The 15,512-nt window shown below is 37.6% G+C and overlaps 1 protein-coding gene and 1 pseudogene across 1 annotated transcript; both read right to left on the bottom strand.

Annotated features, from left to right (window-relative positions):
• Positions 1 to 4,428: 4,428 nt before the first annotated feature.
• LOC100552538 (olfactory receptor 10A7-like) lies at positions 4,429 to 6,865 on the bottom strand (annotated as a pseudogene).
• A 229-nt stretch (positions 6,866 to 7,094) lies between these two features.
• Positions 7,095 to 8,512, bottom strand: LOC100552733 (olfactory receptor 10A7). Its single transcript, XM_003224533.3, has one exon. It carries the CDS (start codon positions 8,397 to 8,399, stop codon positions 7,314 to 7,316), a length of 1,086 nt encoding a protein of 361 aa, XP_003224581.2. The 5' UTR covers positions 8,400 to 8,512; the 3' UTR covers positions 7,095 to 7,313.
• Positions 8,513 to 15,512: the final 7,000 nt, after the last annotated feature.

The raw sequence follows: 15,512 nt of genomic DNA, 5'->3' as shown, positions 1-15,512 counted from the left end.
TTAATGGAGTTCAAGGGAGTTAAAGTGTATTATATGGGTCTGTACCAGTGGTTCTCAACCTGTGGGTCTCCAGATGTTTTGGCCTTCAATTCCCAGAAATCCTAACATCTGGTAAACTGGCTGGGATTTCTGGGAGTTGTAGGCCAAAACACCTGGAGACCCACTTTGAGAACCACTTATCTACACTGATTAATCAAGCTGCATTATATGGTAGTGTAAATGGGGTCTGAGGTTTCAGAAAAAGACTTTCCCATCCCTCTTTTCCACACAGTAGTTCTCCAAGGCTCAAAAAATAGTTCATAGAATGTTAGAAGCTCATCGCACTAGAGCAGTGGTTCTCAACCTGTGGATCCCCAGGTGTTTTGGCCTACAACTCCCAGAAATCCCAGCCAGTGTACCAGCTGTTAGGATTTCTGGGAGTTGAAGGCCAAAACACCTGGGGACCCACAGATTGAGAACCACTGCACTAGAGCATGGATCCACTTTAAATCTGGTTGCTGCCTCCTGCAGAATTCTGGGATCAAGCAGAGATGACAAAAATACTTTAGAAAGGTGACAGAAAATACATTAGAGAGTCAGTTTAAGAAAACAAACAAAAAGGATGTGTTGGTAAAAGCAGTCCTATGTAGTTCCCTAAGGTACCTCAGACTATCACTCTCTTCATTATGTTTTAACTGGCATTAAAGTGTTCCGTTAAGCTTTTTGTGGTTTTTAATGTCATTTTCAATCTTCCTTTGATGAATAATTTTGGAGGGACTCTTGTTTTTATTGTATTGTTATGAAAAATAAGTTAGTTTGTGTTCTTGCTGTTTGCCATCTGTGTTTCATCTTGATTGTAGTTAATAACCTGATTTGTCAGAACACAGAATAATTATCATAAATGCATCAAATAAATACACAAAATGAAATGGATAAACAACCTTAACTGGAAGTTTACTGTGTCCTCACATTCTTTTACACACAGAACAAGCCCTCTGCCTCTTGTACCCAGTTGTAGCTGTAGTTGCTAAAGTGAAAGAAGAGCTATAAAGTTGTGAGAAAAGATGGGAAAAACTTGAACATAAAAAACAGGACACACAGCTGGGAAGTTAGTGACTTAACAAAAATTCATATCTGATATAGAGCTAGACTTGGGCCAGTCAACTGGCCCTTACAAAAAACAACAACAACAACAAATGCATTTCATGTTTCTTCAGAAAGGATGAGTTCACCCATTCCATTTCCTCTTACATCAAAATCTCTTGAGTAATAAATTCCACTTCAAATACTTCCTGCATGGCTTTATTCTTTTTCATAACAGTTTTTTGAACAACATGATATTCAGGATCATAGCGAAGTCCCAACTATAACCAAGGCTTGCAACATAGTAACACAAACAACTTCCAGCTTTTATATTACTTTCGGGATTTCTTTCCCTACCACAATTGTCATGGGATATGAAATCTGGCACTCGTGGAGAGAACATCTGTTTCTTTATCCCCAATTTAAAGACCTATTATTATAAATTCCCCACATTCAAATGTTTGTTAAGTTGTTTGTTTGGACTGCTGCAATCTAAAACTTGAGCAGAGAATTTTTCTGCCTTGTTAGGAAACCATGATTGCACCAACATTTATAGGCTTCTCTGGGATTTTGAAAAAACAAAACTCTTACATTTCAAGAGCCATCATCAACTTTCCTGGCTACATTGCACCACTTGGATTAGGGAAATCTTAGCCTTCCCAGATGCCACAGTGATCCACACACTTGTTACATCTTGTATAGATTACTGCAACATGCTCTACGTGGGGTTGTCTTTGAAGACTGTTCGGAAACTTCAAGTAGTACAACAAGCAGCAACCTGATTGTTAACAGGACCAGTGTACAGGGTGCACACAACACCTCTGTTGCGCCAGCTCCACTGGCTGCCAATTTGCTAAAGTGCCCTAAACCAGGGGTCCCCAAACTTTTTAAACAGGGGGCCAGTTCACGATCCTTCAGAACGTTGGAGGGCCGGACTATAGTTGGCTACCGAGCAATAATAATAATAATAATTATTAATAATAATAATGAAAAAGAGGGTTGGAAGAGACCCCTTGGGCCTTTTAGTCCAACCCTCTTCTGCCTTTCTGCACCAAAAGCACAAGCAAAGCACCCCTGACAGATGGCCACTCAGCCTCAATGTTAATAACAACAACAACAACAACAACAACAACAACAACAACAACAACAATAAAGAGGGTTGGAAGAGACCCCCTTGGGCCATTTAGTCTATTTAGTCCTACTGGGATCTGCGCACATCATCCAAAAATACATCACACAGTCCTAGACACTTGGGAAGTGTTCGACTTGTGATTTTGTGATATGAAATCCAGCATGTCTATCTTGTTTGCTGTGTCATAAAATAAAATAATAATAATAATAAAGAGGGTTGGAAGAGACCCCTTGGGCCTTTTAGTCCAACCCTCTTCTGCCTTTCTGCACCAAAAGGCACAAGCAAAGCACCCCTGACAGATGGCCACCCAGCCTCAATGTTAATAATAATAATAATAATAATAATAAAAAATAATAATAAAGAGGGTTGGAAGAGACCCCTTGGGTCATTTAGCCCAACCCCCTTCTGCCCTTGTGCTGTGGGGGCCGGATAAATGGCTTCGATGGGCCGCATCCGGCCCCCGGGCCTTAGTTTGGGGACCCCTGTCCTAAACAGTTCCAGCCAAGTTTACCTGTCCGAACCCATTTCCCCCTATGAACCAGGATGAATGTTAAGATCTTCTGGGGAGGCCTTGCTCTCGGACCTGCCTCCTTCACAGGTGTGGCTGGTGGGGATGAGAGACAGGGCCTTCTCGGTGGTGACCCCTTAACTGTGAAACTCCCTTCCCAGTGATGTGAGCTCAGCCTCTTCCCTCCTGGCATTTAGAAAACAAGTAAAATCTTGGCTTTGGAACCAAGTGTTCAGAGACTAGCTATAATGCAATACACAGCTGGGGATCAATGTGACTGTAACTGGAATGGCTCATGGACTTTGATTATGGACTTTGTGGTTGTTTTAATAGGTGTTTCAAATCCTGTTTTAATTGTATTTTATGTGATTGTTTTATGTTTAATGATTTAATGTTAATGTATTTATAATCTGTTATGTCTAATGTTTCAATGTGGCATCGAATTGTGCCAAGTTGTAAGCTGCTTTGGGGCGAGATAAGGTGATTCTGCCAACCTAGCAGTTCGAAAACATGCAAATATGAGTAAATCAGTAGGTACCGCTCCAGCAGGAAGGTAACGGTGCTTTATGCAGTCATGCCACATGACCTTGGAGATGTCTACGGACAACACTGGCTCTTTGGCTTAGAAATGGAGATGACCACCAACCCCTAGAGTCTGACATGACTGGACTTAATGTCAGGGGAAAACCTTTATCTTTACTTAAGGTGGGATAGAAATGTGATAAATAAATAAATAGATAAAATTTGAAATCTGCATTCTGTAGTCTGAACATTGGGCATCCAATGAAATATTCCATCATCTATTCTCTTCTATTACCCATTAAAGTGGCTAGCCCACCTGTAATTTCAAAGAGATCTGTACAAAACACTATAAAATGCCATGAACACTTTAGCAAAACAACTACTCCAGCACAACTATTATTTAGCAACGTGTTGTTCTGGATTTCTTTCAAATAAATGCTGAAATGTGCTGGGCATTACACCCCTAGTCCAATAATTCTTGTTCAAATAAATGAAAATGTTATTGGACCAACTACTTTTTCTACTAGGCTGCCTTTCACATTCTAATAATCTTTCTTGTCATTCTAACAATGAAGTAGACTTATGACCAAAACCTTTTTGTTCTTCATCTAATTATGGTTTGCTACCTACCTATATCTAAAAATGTTGATAAAAGATACTGTTTACATTGAGGTAAAATAGACTATAGTTTTGGGAGAAATACAGAGGATACAGTGAGGAGAATTTGATGGATTTTAGTTTGCAAATGGAGCACCAGCTTGGTGCAGTAGTTTGAGCATTTTACAATTCTGGAAAACAAAATTTGAGTGCGTGCTTGGACATGGAAACCTGGTAGGTGACTTTGGGCAAGTCACACTCCCTCAGCAATATAATAAGGAGTGTTTTGAGGGAGTGATGTCAATATATTACCAGTGAAAAGTAGATTGAACATACCTGATTATTATATTACCTCAGTCTGAGCAAAGGAAAAATAATCAGTACCAAAAGTATAATAATAATAATAATAATAATAATAATAATAATAATAATAATAATAATAACTTTATTCTTGTATCCTGCCCCACCTACCCAGGGGGACTCAGGGCGGCTTACATGGGTATCAAGCCCAGAAATATACAATAAAATACAAGAACATAAAATACATTCCAAACTACAAAAAATTAATACATCAGAACTATAAAATCACAACATCACACAATAAAAGCGTAACCAGTAGCCAAGGGCGACATAATGGCGCTTCTATTTTGGGGCAGAGGAATAAAATTATAGTTTTGCAATATATTGGGAGTACTAATAACATAGGCCAGCAATAAAGTACAGAGGCTAGGATATAGATGGGGGTAGGGACTCAGTATCACAATGCAGAGTTTCCATTTCCGTCACACTATACCTATTATTTTTTAATTATCCAAAGCTTTTGTTTTACAAATCCTCATAAAGGCATTTCTAATTTCTATAGGGCAGATATTCAATTGCCAGCTGACTTGTAATGAGCTCAGTATTTTTCAAGGCATTCCAAATATGTGATTAGATCCAGTCAAAGGTTTCTTGATTATTCCTGTAAAAACTCCAGATTCCAGATTTTCATAAATGCACTTTTAACTTCCTTATTCCTTAAACTGTAAATGGCAGGGTTTAGAATAGGACCCACAACAGTGTAGAAAAGTGAAATAAATGTATCAGTGTTTGGAGAATAAGTGGAATTAGGCTTTTGCAGAACCAAAAAACAGAGTCACCACAATGAAGTGAGAAGAGCAAGTGGAGAAGGTCTTCTTCTGGATCTCAGCAGATGAGATTTTCAAAATAGTGTTGATGATGCCAATATAGGACATCAAGATCATGAGAAAAGGAAAAGTCACACATATCATAGCCACTGCAAACACAGCAATTTTGGTCCTAGAGATCTCTCCACAGGCCAGTTTCAATAGTGGGGGGATATCACAACAGAAATGGTTGATCACATTGGAAGCACAAAAAGGCAGAATAAACACCATACTGGTATGACTGAAGGACATAAAAATCCACTTGACCAAGATGATACAGCTAGAAACATGTAGACTTTTGGGCTCATCAGGACAGAGTAGTGCAATGGTTTACAAATGGCAACATAGCGATCATAGGCCATTGAAGCCAAGAGGACGCATTCTGATCCACCAAGAAAGAATGCAAAATAGGTCTGCAGAGCACAGCCAATGAAAGAGATCGATTTTTCCCCAGACATGAGTTTTTCAAGCATTTTGGGGATAATTACTGATGTGTAGCAGATCTCCAAAAAGGACAAATTTCTTAGGAAGAAATACGTGGGTGTGAGAAGGGCAGGGTCAGAGAATGTAAGGAGAACAATGAGAAGATTTTCTGTCAGAATCATGATATACATGACAAGGAAACCGGAGAATAATGCACTTTGAAGATTAGAATCATCAGAAAGGCCCAGGAGGATGAATTTTGCTGGTGTTGTGCTGTTTTGTAGAATGTTTTTCTTTGCATGCATCCTGAATAATATAAGAAAAGATATATCATAATAAAAGTAGGTTTTATGACAAGCTATAGAACTGGCAATACACAATCACGATAAAGATACATTGCATTGCATTCTTTTCAAATCTGTGCACCTTGACAGAAGACTGATATTTGAAAATCTAATGCTGGCTTTTGTGAAGATTGGAGCAAAGCTTATACCAAGATAAAGGTCAAATATGTGCTTGTCAGCTTATCTGTCAATTTATCTGAGACACCACTCTTTGGAAAAAAGTGGAATGTAACACTAATCAAATGTTTTATAGATGTGGTTTGACACAATTACTGAAATGTATGGAGGCACCCCTACAAGGCATATTACTACATAATACAGCATAATTATGTTGTACAAGGCTTGGGCTGTGGCGCAGGCTGGAGAGCAGCTGCAATCAATCACTGCAATGAATCACTCTGACCAGGAGGTCATGAGTTCGAGGCCCGGCTTGGAGCCTATGTTTGTTTGTCTTTGTTCTATGTTAAAAGGCATTGAATGTTTGCCTATATGTGTAATGTGATCTGCCCTGAGTCCCCTTCGGGGTGAGAAGGGTGGAATATAAATGCTGTAAATAAATAAATAAATAATTTTGTCTTATGCTTACACTAGTATCTTAATTAAAGAGTTGTGTCAGTTCTCTCAGCAAGGAAATCCTGGGATTCATAATGATAGTCTTACCTTATTAGATAAGATAAACATATGTGAAAACACTTTGAAAACACTATTTTTACATTTCAGTGTACAAATCCATGAACTAGCTAGTAGGCATGAGCGATCCATGAAAAAAAAATGGTTCTAAACTTGCTTCTAAAGTAGGGGGCACTGGTGCTTCGTTTCTAAAGTCATTTCCGAATTTTGAAGCAAAAAAATTCAAAACTTTCCGAAACTTCGTTTGTACTTCATTAATGGTGGGTGCGCATGTGCATAAAGGAAAACATTATCATCAATGGGGAAAATTGTGGGGCCTCTCTCTTCCTCATTTTTGAGCTATCCTAATGAAATTTGCTACAGTGGTAGAACACATTTACAATGCCATTGACCTGACCCCTGTCCTAAACTTTAGACCAGGAGTCTCCAAACTACAGCCTGACCCATAGGCCAGATGCAGCCCTCCAATGCCATTGACCTGGCCCCTGTCCTAAACTTTAGACCGGGAGTCCCCAAACTACAGCCTGGCCCATGGGCCAGATGCAGCCCTCCAATGCCTTTGACCTGGCCCCTGTCCTAAACTTTAGACTAGGAGTCCCCAAACTACAGCCTGGCCTGTGGGCCAGATGCGGCCCACCAATGCCATTGACCTGGCCTCTGTCCTAAACTTTAGACTTAGGGTTGACTTAAGTCTGAGATGATTTGAAGGCACACAACAACAACAGTCCTAATTTTGGACTATTTCACCACAGTCTGGCCCCCCAACAGTCTGAGGGACTAGTAATGAGTTAACTATTTTTCAGTCAAGTAAAAGGACTTAACACATTTCCCAGATGGTTCCACAAAAATATATGTCACAAATAAATCTTTACAACAAAGCTTTTTATTTTGTGCAAAGAAAAAAATTCAGTATAATTCAATCTTTTTAATCATCCAAAAGATTTTCTCATCCAGATCCTTATAAAGGCACCTTTCACCTCTTTATTCCTTAAACTATAAATAACAGGGTTTAAAATAGGACCCACAACAGTGTAGAAAAGAGAAAGATATTTGTCAGTGTTTGGGGAGTAAGTCGAATTGGGTTTCAAGTATATAGTACAAGCAGAGCCAAAGAACAAAGTTACCACAATGAGATGTGAAGAGCAAGTGGAGAAGGTCTTCTTTTGCGCCTTAGAGGAAGAGATCTTTAAAATGGTGGTGATAATGCCAGCATAAGACATCAATATCAAGATAAAAGGAAAAGCTACAAAAGTCATAGCCACTGCAAACACAGCAATTTCAGTCCTAGAGGTATCTCCACAAGCTAGTTTCAGTAATGGAGGGATATCACAAAAAAAGTGATTGATCACATTGGAAGCACAAAAAGACAGAGTAAACACCATGCTGGTATGACCAAAAGACATTAAAAACCCACTTAACCAAGATGCTACAGCTAGAAAGGTATATATTTTTGGGCTCATCAGGACAGTGTAGTGCAGAGGTTTACAAATAGCAATATATCGATCATAAGCCATTGAGGCTAGGAGAAAACACTCTGAACCACCAAGGAAAAATGTAAAGTAAGTTTGCAGAGCACAGCCAAAGAAAGTGATGGATTTATTTCCAGATATAAGGTTTTCGAGCATTTTGGGGACATTGACTGATGTGTAGCAGATCTCCAGAAAGGAGAGGTTTCTTAGAAAGAAATACATTGGTGTGTGAAGGGCAGGGTCAGCCAAAGTAAGAAGAATGATGAGAAGATTTCCAGCCAGAATGATAACATAGATTGTAAGAAAAGCAGAGAATAATGCACTTTGAAGATTGGAATCTTCAGAAAGACCCAGGAGAATAAATGTTTCTGGCACTGTGCTATTCTTCTGTAATATATTTTCTTTCTTGATCTTCATCCTGAACATTAAGGATATATATATGCAAATAAGTAAATAGAAATAGGATATAGTAAACAGCTTATTGCCTAACCAACCATAAATTATATTACTATTGGATATGGGAGTTCCAAGCAAACTCTGGTGCATTCTCCAACTTTTCTTAAAGTGAGACAAAGCCAGATTAGGCTGGTATAACCCATGATACTCACTGGAAGTGGAAGAACATCATGAAGATAGGAAGGAGCCAACTCAGGATGAATCTGAGGTTGGAACTACAGAGCCGTATAGCAATTTCAGAATGAAGATCAATTGTATTGAACTGAATTATATGGCAGTGTAGATTCATATAACCCAGTTCAATGCAGTTAACCTGCATTCTGAAACTGCACTATATGGCACTGTAGATCCTGCCTTTGTACATGAGCTCTCGAACTCTGGCAGACTAGGGTTTAAATCACCATTTAGCCATGTAACCTTACTGGGTGACTTAAGCAAACTGCATTCTCACAATCTTAAATCCTAAGATAAGGTCACCATATGCCATAGTTGACTTAAAGGTGCATAACACATCATTTGATTTCATCCAATTGATAAGGTAAAATCCACCTTACATCATAAGCTAAAATATAATGCAAACCTATTGAATTTAATTACAATGGGCTAAGTATCATCAACATGCATTAAATGTGACAATAAGGAGAAAAGCCATGATCTAGAATAATTTACCTAAAGGTATGTTCATAGCAGCCTCCTTCTGAAAGAAACAAACCAAAGCATTCAGCCAAAATGGTCTTGTACTTAAGTGAGACCTTAAGGTTATACTCAGTCTTCTGTTCTTCACTCTGGAATTGCTGTTGTGATTTTTCAGCTAGTTGTGGAAGGAAACAATCTTATGCGGATGCCAAAGAATCTGTCTGATTAACAGGAATAATGACCTTATTTTGACTCACAATATTGTTCCTCTTGGGAGGTCTCTCCCCCAGAAGAACACAATGAAGAACTGAATGAGTTGATAAGCATACTGTTGTGATTATTATAAACTATCAGCACCTGAAACAGCTTTTTAAAATGAATGCTAATATATTTTGTAAATTAGTGGGCTTTTAACATTACAAAAATTCTCTACTGTGCTGATATATCTAGAGTATGTTTAATTAAACTCAATGGGGCACACTTCTAGGCTGACATATACAATGATTAAAAAACTACTACTACAATATTCCTACAAATCAAAAATTATGTATTTGGTCGCTGGTCACAAAAATTGCTGCTTAATTGATTTGAGGTATACAGTCGATTTTAGACTTGGTCATGCTTCATCCTTTCGGGATGTGCAATTGCACCGGCAATTGCTGGCAAAAGGGAAGGTGCGGGGTGGCTCATGGCACCCCTTCTCCCCTCATCACATGGAGGGTGTGGGAGGGGGTGCACCTCATCAGGTGACAGAAAGGGCAGCAATCATGGCAATGCATGTTGCCCTGCTGCCCTTTCTGCCCTCACATGGGGACATTGAAGGGAAAGTGCAGGTAGCTCTATCGGAGCTATTAAAACTACACTTTTCTCCCCGTAGTGGAGGACAAAGTGCCTTTTGGCACTTCTCCTCCGCTTTCGGAGGAATGTAGGCAGGGCCTGCCATGTGTTGGGTGATGGCGCATGGAAGGCCCCATCCTTGCTGAGATTAAAAGAGGCAAAATTGGGCAAAAAGGCCCCATGTGAAGAGGTCCCTTGAAATCAACAGAGATTAGTCATAACTCAAAAAATTCCAACTGATTCTAACCCAAACTATTATTTTTACAAAGTCTGAATGTGGTTCATTGAACTATCAGAGTCCAATCCAGTATAAATAAGTTAATGTTTATTTTTTAATATATATGATTGCTTAAGGTAATGATAAAGCTTTTCTCCCGCATTTATTGGATTGTGCTTATGAAAGTCTGTTAAAGAAAAATGTATACACCAGCAAAGTTAATTAAAGCCATGTCGGTGGGGGAAAGAGGACAGGACCGTGACAGGTATAGGAAGAAGAATATAAGAGTTTGGTATACACATTGTCATTCTTTTGATGAAAGGTGCGTTTCTGGAATTGTCCCTTTTGGTCCAGTTGTGAAAAAGCCTGTCCTTGGAGTTAACCTGGAATGAGAGGTTGCCCTCTCTTACAAAGTCCTGCAACTTGGAAGTGACCTATATTTGTCTTCCAGTGAGCAACCCATAGCATTAGGTCAGATGTTTTATCCAAGGGAGGCTGATGAGCTGGTTGTGGGTTGACACTGGCCTAAGTCAGACCCATATCAGGTTGCTTCCCTTCTTTTGTTCATGTCCAATTAAATAGGTACTAGGTCATGTAAAGTAGCTTTCTGTGTGGCTCATTATTTTATGGTTATAAAAGGTCCAGATAGTAGCAAACCTCATTGGCATGCCAGTAAATGTGTAGTTAGTTACTAATATCTTGGTAGCACACAAGGATAAAGTCACCTCAGAATGTTGCCTTACACAAGTTAATATGGTTCTTCATAAAACTTTTGCCAAAATCTTTTAACACAGGTATTGGCAACAATTATGGATGCCAGGGTCAATTTTCTATCTCTAGATGTAATGTGTACTAGCTCTTCAAATAGCACAAAAGTGTTGTGACTTGAAGTTCACTTTTGATTTTGAAAAAAAGATTTTTTTTCTGGTGTTCTTCGGAGAAGATTAACAGTGGTATGATACACTGAAATGTATTTAAAATGTGAATTGTCATTCCTGAAGGTTGAAGAAGAGGAAATTTATGTTCTTTATCCCAATGATTAGCCCTCTTGTATTTTTGGGCGATGGGGACTGCTTCATCTATACCAAGTACTTGATCTGAGACTGAATCTTCTGTGGTGGCACATTGGTGTACATCTGATCCTCTTAGGCCAGGACTGCCCTGGCCTCACTAGACCATCCTTTAGTCATCCATGTCTATGCAATTGTTCTTCACCAGTCATGGAGCTCCTTGTGAGTGCCTTGCCATCATGGTTACAAAACTGGAATTGTACACATAATTTACAAAACTGGAAATTGTGTGCATATTATTTATTAAAAATATTCCAATATATGCATGTATTACTGGTCAACACTGAGTGTGAACAAACTGATTATTTGCCTGTACATTAAAAAACCCACAATAAACATGTTTGTAATGGAATTTGACCATTCAAAAATTTCAAAAGTGAGAATGATCTTTATAAAATAAACATACTTTTAAATCTGCCTCTGCAAAGGGGAAAAGCAAGAATGTGTGTTCACCTTAACCTCATCCTTATTTAAACATGCCTGATAGTTAAGCTTCAACTCTGCTTGCCATTATAGTCCATAAAAAGAACTCCACAGTTGTTTTTTTTAAAAAAAATTACACCTCCATTTTTTTTTTTACAAATACAAATCTAACAGCTCCATGTATTTTTATCAAAATTCTGCACTTCTCAGAACTTTGGAATCTAGTCCCCAAAATGAAAGTTTCATGTGCCTAAAACATTTCTTTACAGTTGACATTTCTGATTGAAGCCGACAATGAACATATGATATTCAATTGTATATTTCTGTGTGACTTATGGTTGGACAGAATGGCCCACGTGATCTCTTCTAATTCTATTATTCTATTTTAAGACAAAATGAAAGTCGGTATGATATAGTTTCCAAAGAAGTAGCTATTTAGTCTTTTGCGGTATAAAAAGAAGAAGGAAAGGGGAGAAAAATGGAACGTGGCAGCCCCTGTTTTTATTTAAGAATAAGCTTTCATTGATATAAAAGCATTTCTCCAGAAACAGAACAAAATCATAGTAAACTGCTCAGGTCATAAGGCAAATACAGTGATGGGAATGGAACAGAATGTTATAGGATCCAGAAGGGTGCAAATCATATCCCCAATCCTTTTCAAAGGAATTTTTTTTTAAAAAAAAACCCAGAAAACCATTACTTTGCTATGAAATGCCATGTTAGAAAACAATTATACTGAAACATTTGCAGTATTTTCTTTAAGTGGGATAGAAAGACATTAACTATAATCTTAATCAGACTATGCTTATTAAAAAGACTTTTATTTGCTCTCAACTTTGGATGTTGGCCATGAATTCTCTTTTGACTGTATGTAGCTAACAAAGAGATAATGCTTGTGTTCAGACTTAGAAAACATGTTTATTAAGATGTGTTTTTCAGCAATGCGATAGAGAATACTGCTTGAATTGAATCACTATAATTACCAAGAAAATTAAAATAAATTATACTGCTTATAAAAATTGCCTCTGAATTTCTGGTGGCCAGTAGTAAAATGGATAACAAAAGTTGTAAAAGTAGCTAGACATATAACCTACACGTACTCCAGAGAACAGGACTTAAGATTTGGAACACATCTGACTCAATCAGGCTGTTGTAATTCTTATTTTATTATTACTGATAATATAAGTTTGACTGTAGTAATGAAGGAGATTTACATGGTAATAGAGCAGATAAAAACCTGAAAGTCTGTGATTTGAAGTAAGAATGGTAATATTAGCATGGTTGCTGCTGCTGCCTCACATAGACTGCCAGGTTCAGGATCTAAAATATGAGATGTCATCTTCTCGGTCTGTTTTTTCCAAATACACTCAATCAGGAGATTTCATTTATGGAGGCATTCTTTTTCAGTCTTTCTTCTATGTCAATGCACCAACCTTCAGCAAACTACCTTCTGGACTGCCATTTACGAAAATGTTTGTATATAGATTTATCCTTGTAATATGTTGTTGTGTGCTTTCAAGCCATTTCCAATGTATGATGAGCCTAAGATGAATCTATCATGGGGCATATGCATGTGATTTGCCAGTAGATCTTCATAGCTGAATGAGAATTTGAACTTTGTTCTCCCTAGACATAGTCCACTACTTAAACCACTACCCCATGGTATTCTGTCCATGTCCATCAAAAATACCAAGTTGAGGATGCATTAGTTTTAGTTCTTAAGAGTACATTTGATATGGCATAAAAACTAGGATTAAACCTTCATTCTAGATCTTGATGTTTAAGGAAACATCATGGTTAGACTATGAAACTGCACAGCAGAGAAAAATCAGTAACAGAATTTTCATCTTCAAATAATGCCTTATTATATTGTACTGTGGACATTATTCCTATATAGTATGTATGTATATGTATGTAAGTGCAATGAAGCTCTCAAATATTACCTTCTTCCCTTTCATTATAGTGACATTGATTTGATTATATTCCCATTCTCTTCCCATGCTAGTATTATCTTAAATCATCTTTATTTCATATTATGATTGTATTCTTCAATTAAGTAATAATGGGTAAGGTTATCATCACTGAGCTGGATTTCTAATTTGGTAGAAAATCTTGCACCAAAATAAATCATAACTGTCTCGTTCTGAGACAAGTTGGTATTGTTTCATATACTTTGCATACTTCGCATAATATTGATTCCAGTGTTGTTTCATATTTCCTTGTACTGAACTTTCAGAGTGATGTCTAGATTTTAACATTATCAATAGATGTATGTGTCTGTATATGCATAAAATCCTGGAAAATATCAGCTTCTGATAGGCAACATACGAGGTAAATAATGTAATTTTGAAAAAGAAAGAACCTTTCATTAATAGGTTCTCTTATGAAATGGAGATGAGATTTCATTTTAATATATTCGCTACCAATATTTATCTTTCTGAACAGCTTAGCAGATTGCAAAAACAGAAGTTTGCTGTAAGTTTGTACACTAATACAGTTTTGATGTTCTCCTAGTTTTGTGCAATGATATATCTATCTATGCATGTATAACAGTGAAACGATGGTGACAATCTTAGAAAGAGAAAATGTTAGTGACAAAAAATATATCAATCTCTTTGTAGTGTACTAACTGAAAACTACCAGCACATCTTGGCTTTGGTATTTGCTATAAATCAGATCAATGACAATCCCTATCTGTTACCCAATATTACGCTGGGATTCAACCTTTATGACAGCCATTTGAATGCAAGATGGACCTATAATGCCACAATGCAACTTATTTCTCAGAAGAACAGACTTTTCCCCAACTATAGGTGTGAAACTGAAGGGAAGCTACTAACAGTAATTGAAGAACAGATTTATGGCTTCTCTCTGCAGACAGCAAATTTATTGGCCATGTATAAAATTCCACAGGTAAGATGTGTATTTTTTTGAATGACCAGAATATTCTTTTTTTCCATGTGTGACTACATATTTTTATATATAGACAAAAATGGCTTGGTTTCATATTCTTAAAAATTACATTTTGCCTGCTTCGCAAAATCATGGCAAGAGAAACAATGTGCATCATTCTATCTTCATTCTAGAAAAATATCACTAGCCTGTCACTTTAACTTTGAGGAGATTTCTCTTTTGAGGAGCATTTAGTTGTAATCATAATTTGAGGATAACAATTGAAATTGATGTGATAGAAATTAGTGGTGAAGTCATAAATTGCTAGGTAGACAAAGCTACAGCATTGGTCATTCACAGTTTAAGATCCCAAAATAAGAAAGAAGTGAAGGAAACAACTCTAATAGGAACACTTACTGATCCATTTTGCAGTTTCACTGGAATCAAAGTATCATAGGAGTCAAGACCAAGTCTTAGAACTGAAAAGGACTTATTTTACAACAAATATCCTGTGTTGGTTCAAGCACTCAAGCTATGGCTTGTTTTTCACCATCCAGGAAAGAGGCATGGGGCATGATGATTAGCTTATTCCACATTAATTTCAAAGGATATTTTCTAAATGTGACCAGGGTTGGATTAATACTTAACCAAATATTCTGGGTAAACTGTAACTGCTGCAATGCATCCCCGGGGCATTCCAGGAGCCCTTTTGGTATAGAGATGGCTAACCATGCCAAGGATGCATCTCTACACCAAAAGCCAGAACCAGTTGCCTTGCAGAAGTTTACTGAGGACATTGCTTCTCCTGGTCTCACAGTGTCCTCACCAGAAACAATATCACCAGCAAAGCTCTGCAAAGGGCTTGCTTCTGGCACAAGATCTGTTAGACAATAAACTGGGACAGATCAAGCACAATCCAGATCAAGCTTGATTCAGCTTGAATACCAGAGCTTCCACTAGAGCTTCCAGGTATCCCTCAAATCATATTTATATGGAGAGCTAATTCAAGCACATGCATAATTTTCCATGATATTTTATTTCTGCATTCAAAAATGTCATATTTTACAGGAGCCGTGTGTAAGGCAAGTTTGCATAATTGCACGAGAGTTAATCATATGCTTTTTTAAA

The sequence above is a fragment of the Anolis carolinensis genome, chromosome 6, assembly GCF_035594765.1.
Source record: "Anolis carolinensis isolate JA03-04 chromosome 6, rAnoCar3.1.pri, whole genome shotgun sequence".
Taxonomy (NCBI): Eukaryota; Metazoa; Chordata; class Lepidosauria; order Squamata; family Dactyloidae; genus Anolis; species Anolis carolinensis.
Note: the sequence above shows the minus strand (reverse complement) of the source record. Positions and strands in the feature narration are given on the sequence as shown.